An 8,536-nucleotide genomic window follows, 5' to 3' on the forward strand; every position below is an offset into this window, starting at 1 on the left:
TCCTTTTTGGATTTATTGATAGAGTTAAAGGGGTCTACTACCTGAATCTGAGAGCATTTTGATCATGAGTCTGGATGAGATTTCCTCAAATTAACTTTCTTACTTTACTGAGATAGGATATAGGGGATTGTTTTCTATTTCTTTCTGAAAATATAGGGAGTTGAGTCAGTAGACATTCTAATGTTTCACAGTCCTTGCATTCTTTTTTTTTTAATTTTATTTATTTATGATAGTCACACACACACACACACACACACACACACACACACAGACATAGGCAGAGGGAGAGGGAGAAGCAGGCTCCATGCACCGGGAGCCCGACGTGGGATTCGAGCCCGGGTCTCCAGGATCGCGCCCCTGGGCCAAAGGCAGGCGCCAAACCACTGCGCCACCCAGGGATCCCCCGTCCTTGCATTCTTAGGATAAATCCAATGTTGCCATTTTGGTAACTTTCTGTTTCTTAGTTAAATCCCTCTTTCATGACTGATATCACTAATGTGTGCCTTCTCTTTTTTGGATACTCTTGGCCAAAGTATGTCTATTTCATTAATCTTTTCCTTTTTTTTTTTTAGTTGAAGTTCGATTTGCCAACATATAACACCCAGTGCTCATCCCATTAAGTGCCCTCCTAAGTGTGATTAATCTTTTCAAATAACAGACTTGGTTTTCTTTCTCTTCTTGGATGTTCTTTATTTTGTTTCTTTAATTCCTTTTATTACCTTTATTATCACTATCCTTCTACTTCCTGTTTGTTTATTCCTTTGTTTTTTCCTTTAAGTCTTAAATGGAACTCAATAACCTTCAGTCTTTTTTTTTTTTAACACCAGCAGTAAAGGCCAGCATTTTTGGAGGAACTGTTAGTCTCACCCCCATTTGCACATGTTCTGAGATCTACCATTTCCATTGTTCAGTTTGCTTCTTGGTGTTTTCTAATTTCTATTGATATTTCTCTTTGAGCTGAGAATTCCTGAGGGAAAAAGAAGGTTTTGTTTTCCAGATAAATAGAAGTTTGTTTTACTTAATGTTTTTCTGGTACTTGATTTTCTTTCTGCTACTGGTTCTTTTTTTTTTTTTTTTTTTTTTTTTAAATTTTTTTTTTTATTTTTTTTAAATTTTTTTTTTATTTAGTTATGATAGTCACAGAGAGAGAGAGAGGCAGAGACACAGGTAGAGGGAGAAGCAGACTCCATGCACCGGGAGCCCGACGTGGGATTCGATCCCGGGTCTCCCGGATCGCGCCCTGGGCCAAAGGCAGGCGCCAAACCACTGCGCCACCCAGGGATCCCTCTGCTACTGGTTCTTAACTTGACCACATTTTTAGTTAAGAGGCTATGGTCTGGTCTTGGTTGAACTTGTTCTTTGGCCTGGTTTATTGTCAGTTAGCAAATGTTCCACCAGCACTCAGAAAGCATTTTTTGGCCCTAATTATTGTTGAATGGTTCTTCATCCAACTCTTGGAATAGGCTAATTACATTCTCTCCTGCTTATCTCTATCAAGTTTCTCTGAATTTTCATTTCTGAAAGAAGTTCATTAAAACTTTTATATAGTTGAATTTGCTAGTTTTTATTAACATTCCTTGTTGACTTTGTTCTGTTCTGAGGCATGCTGTTAATATAGACATTTTTGCCATTGTTCTTTTGCCCTCTTACCATATTTGAAGTTTATCATTTGTTGGCAAAGAACCATAAAATATTGGGCTAGCTTTTGTCTGTTCCAAACTTTTGCTTTCATCTTCTATGTCCTTTTGCTTTCAGTGTGTCTGTTGCATACACATTGTCTTAGTGCACTCTGAGACTGCATCTTTATCTGGCCCGTCAATGCTATTTACATTTATTGTTTTTGATGACATCTTGTTTTGTACATTGTGTTTAATCTGTTTTTTTTTTCTCTGCTTTCCCCGTTACCACCTTCTGAATTAATCTGATTTTCTTTTCTTTATTATTCTCTTACTACAACAGGGTTGTTCTGCCTCAGCACTATTGACACTTAGGACTAGGCCATTCTGTGTTTTCAGAGACTGTCTTGTGTATTAAGTGTTTAGGGGATGCCTGGGTGGCTCCGAGGTTGGGCGTCTGCCTTCGGCCCAGAGCGTGATCCTGGAGCGTGCTTCTCTCTCTGCCTGTCTCTCTGTGTCTCTCATGAATAAATAAATACATTTTTTTTTTAAAGAAAGGTGTTTAGTAGCATCCCTGGCTTCTACTTCCTAAATACCTGTAGCATCTGCCCCCCATTCATGACAACCAAAAACATTTTCAGACATTGTCATATGTCCTTTGGGGGTAACAGTGATTGAAAACGACTGCACTGTGGTTTTGGAAGTTTTACATTATATTTATTCTTTTGTTCTGACTTGAGTAGAACTAATGTGAATTATGAGCAATGGAAGGATATCAGGAAGTGATATCCTGTTATGCCTTTCCCATCAAAAACCCACTGCCATTTGAAATTTTAGTCCGAAAAAAAAAATTTTTAGTCCGTCCTGTTTTTAACTCCAAGTCATTGTTATTGCTGCATTTTATATGATGGTGTATCATTTTATATGCTGTATTTGATTTTAATACATGTTCATTTCCTTTTTTTTCCATTCCTTCTGTGTTTTTTTCATGAAGAACACATTTTTCTAATTCTTTTGGCTAGTGTCCTTGGAGATAAACTCTTTGGTTTTTTTAAAGCTGTCTTTGTCTTATTACTCTTGAGCAATAGTGTATCTGAGAATTTTTCCCCCTTGGCACTTTTAAAGTTACCTCCCATTACTTTCTGGTTTCTATTTTTTGCTCTCAAGTGGTCTGTCATGGTGATTTTTACTCCTTCACCAGTGTTGTGTCTTCTTTCTGCTAGTCTTTAAGACTGTCTCCTTAGGTATAGATTGATACATTGTTTATGCTTGGGACTCATGTTTTCTGAGTCGGAAATGCCTACAAGTGGAATTGCTTGGTAGTAGGAAGGAAGTGTCCATTTTACGTTTTTATGGCTGTTACCATATTACCCTGCTGGTGGACTGACCACTTTACATGCCCACCAACACTCTTCTCCCATGAGATGCCTAAGCTTTATATTTTCACTCTAAGCTTTATATTTTCACTCATATGAAAAGTGTACATTTTGTCTTAAAGTTTCAGTTTGTGATTGTCTAAATGATGGTGAGAATGAGCAGATAAGTCATGTTTTCAGGAAATTTATATTTTCTATGAAGTGCCTTTTTGTGTCTCCATGCCCCGTTTTTTGTGCTATTCTGTAAGAATTCTTTATAGATCATGGACACTATTCCTTTGTCTCTTACATTTTATAATCTTCATTTGCCACTTAGGTTTTGACTCTTCCAGTTTTTCTGTTGTGTGGAAATTTAAAATGTTGGTATTAAATTTGTTAGTCCTCATCTGTATGATTTTTGTTGATCATGAAGGTGTCCTACATAATTTAAACTTTGATTCAATGTTGGGATTTTTCCTCTAGAGTTCTTTAAAAGAGATTTCTTCCCAAGTTAAGGATCTAATTTCATTTTGCTCAAAAGAAATGAGGAACAGGATGCCTGGGTGGCTCAGTCGTTGAGCGTTTGCCTTTGGCTTGGGACATCATCCCGGAGTCCCAGGATCAATTCCCCCCAATGGGCTCCTTGCATGGAACCTGCTTCTCCCTCTGCCTGTGTCTCTGCCTCTCTCTGTGTGTGTCACTCACGAATAAATAAATAATCTTTAAAAAGAAAAGAAATGAGCAAGTTGTCTTGATATGAAGTCAAAGGGGTGGGAGGTGGTTAGAGGAAGATCAATAATGGTGGAGACACTGGCAGCCACTTAGAGAATGGTGTTCATTTCCCAGGTCAGAGCCAGCATCAGACATGATCTAGTTTTCATAATAACCCTGTAGAGTGATCATTGACAGATCTAGGACTTTCAGAACTTCTGGGTCATTGAGCTTTTGCTTTGTCTCATCCACAAAGACATAACCGACCACAATGCTGGGGTGAAAACTGCTCATTCTGCACTATCATAAGCATACAGTAAAGTTGGGGCTTTGAAAAATGTGTATTGATTGTTGGTATCAGCAGTGGGTAGTAGGGGCAAGCACACAATAGCCAAAATGGTGCTCCAGTATGAACACTGATACCTGGCCTCTGGTCTCCTATAGCTCAGTTTCATTTTTTTGGTGATATTTGTCTCCACTGTTTCTCCTCCTTGTTCTCTAGAAGGGTGAAAATGCTACGTGGCTCTTTGTGCCTGTTCTTGGCTCCATCCTTTGACTCTCACTTTATCTTCACCTTATAACAGAGGTTAATTTGAAAAAGTAAAAATACCCATAAATGTAAATTGGTGCAGCCACTGTGATAAACAGTATGGAAGTTCCTCAAAAAATTAAAAATAAAAATACCATATGATCTAGTAATTCCACTACTATTTACCCCCCAAAAGGAGAGAAAACACTGAATACAAAAAGATATATGTCCCCCTGTTCATTGCAGCATTATTTATAATAGCCAAGATATGAAGCAACCCAAGCACCCATTGACAGATGAGTGGATAAATATGTGGTATGTATATACAATGGAATATTACTGAGCCATAAAAAGGAATGAGATTTTTGACATTTGCTACAACCTGGATGGATCTAGAGGGTATTATGCTAAGTGAAATAAGTCAAGCAGAGAAAGACAAATACCATATGATTCCACTTATACGGGGGAATCTAAAAAAACTAATAAACAATCAAAAAGTAGAAACAGCCCATAAATGGGGAGATCAAATTGATGGTTGCCAGAAGGGAGAGGTTGGGGGATGGGCAAAATGAATGAAAGGGAGAGGGAGATACAGGCTTCCAGCTATGGAATGAATAAGTCATGAGGATTAAAGGTACATTATAGGGAATATAGTCAGTGATATTGCAATAGTGTTATATGATGACAGATGGTGGCTATGCTTATACTGAGCATAGCATAACATATAGACTTGTGAAATCTCTATGTTGTACACCTGAAACTAATGTATCATTGTGTGTCAAATATACTTCAATAAAAATATAAGCTGGGGAAAATTAATTAAAAAATAAAAATGTGGATCCACACATCTGCTCTGTCATCATTTTTATTCCTCTTCGAGATACAGCTTTATGTACTTAAGTCTATCTTTTTCATTCTTTGCTTTTCAGCTTGAGAGATGAGATTGAAAATGACAGAATATTCCTGAGGAAGAACCATCCTGTGACGTGGACATGGAAGGATTTATGAGAGAAGGATCCCATCTATCCATTCTAGGTGAAAATTGGGACTGTAAGAACCGGGAGGGACATTTGAGGCAATTACCTTTAATTCAGGAGAAGCCAGGGGCTCAGGAAGCAATTTGTGAATATTCTGGACTTGGAGAACATTTGAGTGCAAGCTCAGACCTTCTGTCATCTAAGCGAATACCTACAAATGGTTTTCATCTATGTGACTCAGATAATAAAAGTTTGGATTGTGATGCAGCTTTACACAGTTGTCAGAAAAATTATGTAGCTAAGAGAAATAGTGACAGTGACACATGTGGAAAAGCTTTCAACCATTCTGTGGAAGTTTTTCAACTTGGAAGAGATCAAGCGAGAGAGAAAACCTTTAAATACCCTGAAAGTGTTAAATCTTTCAATCATTTTACTACTCTTAGTGAACAAAAAATAGTGAAAAGAGGGAAGAAACTATATGAAGGTAAGGACTTTGGGGACATCTTTACCTTGAGTTCACCTCTTAATGAAAACAGGAGGAATCACCTTGGAGAGAAACTATATAAATGCACTGAATGTGGCAAATGCTTCAAACGGAACTCTTCTCTTGTTTTGCATCACCGAACTCACACTGGAGAGAAACCTTACACCTGTAACGAATGTGGAAAATCGTTTTCCAAGAACTATAACCTAATTGTGCATCAAAGAATCCATACAGGAGAGAAGCCCTATAAATGCAATAAATGTGGGAAAGCCTTCAGTGATGGGTCAGCTCTCACACAACACCAGAGAATTCACACTGGGGAGAAACCTTATGAATGTCTAGAATGTGGGAAAACCTTCAACCGAAATTCATCTCTGATTTTGCATCAAAGAACTCATACAGGAGAAAAACCATATCGATGTAATGAGTGTGGGAAACCTTTCACCGACATCTCCCATCTCACTGTGCATCTCAGAATCCACACTGGGGAGAAGCCCTATGAGTGTAGCAAATGTGGAAAGGCTTTCCGGGATGGCTCATACCTTACCCAGCATGAGAGGACTCACACTGGAGAGAAGCCCTTTGAATGTGTGGAGTGTGGAAAGTCGTTCAACCGAAACTCTCACCTCATTGTACATCAAAAAATCCACTCTGGGGAGAAACCCTATGAATGTAAAGAGTGTGGGAAAACGTTCATTGAAAGTGCTTACCTCATCCGGCACCAGAGGATTCATACTGGTGAGAAGCCCTATGGCTGTAACCAGTGTCAGAAACTTTTCAGGAACATTGCTGGCCTCATCCGGCACCAGAGGACTCATACTGGTGAGAAGCCCTATGAGTGTAATCAGTGTGGCAAAGCTTTCAGGGACAGCTCCTGTCTGACAAAGCACCAGCGAATTCACACAAAGGAGACCCCATACCAGTGTCCTGAATGTGGAAAGTCCTTCAAGCAGAACTCCCACCTGGCGGTACATCAGAGACTCCACAGCAGGGAGGGTCCCAGCCAGTGTCCTCAGTGTGGAAAAACATTCCGAAGGAGCTCGTCCCTCATCCGACATCAAAGAACGCACTCTGGAGAGCAATCCATGGAAACATAATGAATGTGAGCCACATTCGTCTCCTGGCTTGTTCTCAGAAAGCTGTGTGAAGGAGGATTGCTTTCAGGGGTGACTTTTCCTTGTCTGCAGAAAAGAATTCTTTAAGCTATCCAGTGAATTGATGAATATAAGGCATTCCTTAGCCATACTATTAAATCTCTACATTAAGGAACTCCTGGAGAAAACAGGATGGTAATAAATGTGGAGTAGGCTTCAGGAATGATGCAGCCAGTACCAAATGTAATAGCGTACACACTGGAATAAAATCTGTGAATGTCAAGAAGATATTTCCCTATAGTTGCATCAGAGTGTTTAACCAGGAAAGAACCTGTGAATGTGTTTAGTAAGTAATTGATATGTGAAATCTTTTAATAAGGAATGTCTGCCTTGTATATAAGCAAACTCTTAATTAGGATCAAGTGTAATCATTGAGAAAAGCTTTTGTCAGCTCTTACTGTCTACTCTGTATCAATGAAGACATCCTGGTGATAGACCACACACAGTGCTCCATCCCATGGCAACCTCAGAATTGTAGTTAGATTTTGCTGTTTGTATGTATGTCTATGTTACAATCGTATCAGATGCTGAGGACTTGTTTCAAAAGGGGCAACTGGATGAAGACGGTTGTGAATGAACGATGTAATTGTCCCAGTTAAGACTGAAGCAGGCTCGCACTAAGATGGAAAGGACTGCTGTTGAGAAATGTGATGCATTGCGTTAGTTGTGGAAAAAATAATGAGTTCCTCTGTTTCTGTATTCACCCTCCCCCGTTGTTCATCTAGGATACTTCTATTTTGTTCTATGCAGTCTTGCTGAGCCATAATTATGAAAGTGTTATTACCACTTGAAAATGCTTATAATACGGCAGACAATAACAACAATTAAAGAGGCATAAAATAGAAGATTTGCTGTTATTACAGCCCTGTAAAAGTATGTGCTCATATGGATGTAGACTGGACATTGGTCTTGGAGAAGTAAACATGGTTTTCTTAGGGGCCTACAATTGCATATGATTTTTTTCTCTGTTGTAAACCATACATTGTTGCTATAGTTATTTTATAAGGAATAGAAAGAAGAAGCCAGAAGGAGACAAACCTTGGGTTTCTTTGGACTGGTTGTTTTTGTTTTTGTTTTTGTTTTTTGTTTTTTTGACCAGAAGGATCAGGGTCATAGGGCAACTGTAAGCACAGACGGGGAGCATCCAGGAAGTTTCTCAAGTTGAGAGGATTCCATGGCCCAGAGCATAAGAATAATTTTCTTCTTTGGGATTTGGAGGTATCATTGATAGGAGAGGATGGGCCTCAGAAAGTGAGGAGTAGGAGGCTACAGAGAAAGGTCTTGGATGATCTGGAAACATCTCACCTATGGAAATACAGAGCTGGCCAAGTGAGAGCTGCTCAAGCTGACTGGCATAGCCTCAAAGCCCTGGGAGTGGCTCCCCTTGAGAGTCTGTGAATAAAGGCTGTGAGACAATAAATTTGTGTTGTTTTAAGCTGCTGAGTTTGTGAGAATTTGTTATGGCAGCAGTAAAAAACTAACACAGCATTATAGAAAACTTTCCCTGCCCTTTTTCTCCTCTTGTGCTCTTTTGGCTTCCTCCTTCCTTTGACTCTAGCAGAGCTGCTGCCAGTTCATACTTCCATAGGGAAGGGACCTTAGGAAATGGACCTTCTTGGGGCAGTGTAGAAGGAAAACTTTATTTGCTGGGTGCTGGGCTTCACCTACTGTAGGTCTAACAACTGAAATTGTGAGGCTGATGGACTGTGA

The 8,536-nt window shown here is 39.3% G+C and overlaps 1 protein-coding gene across 1 annotated transcript; it reads left to right on the forward strand.

Annotated features, from left to right (window-relative positions):
- The first annotated feature begins 5,148 nt into the window (after positions 1-5,148).
- ZNF329 (zinc finger protein 329) lies at positions 5,149-8,261 on the forward strand. Its single transcript, XM_055309688.1, is given in 2 exon segments — positions 5,149-5,165; positions 5,167-8,261. Coding segments are annotated over 2 exon segments (1,620 nt in total). The 3' UTR covers positions 6,770-8,261.
- Positions 8,262-8,536: the final 275 nt, after the last annotated feature.

Source organism: Nyctereutes procyonoides, unplaced genomic scaffold (genome assembly GCF_905146905.1).
Source record: "Nyctereutes procyonoides isolate TBG_1078 unplaced genomic scaffold, NYPRO_anot_genome, whole genome shotgun sequence".
In the NCBI taxonomy this organism is placed as follows: domain Eukaryota; kingdom Metazoa; phylum Chordata; class Mammalia; order Carnivora; family Canidae; genus Nyctereutes; species Nyctereutes procyonoides.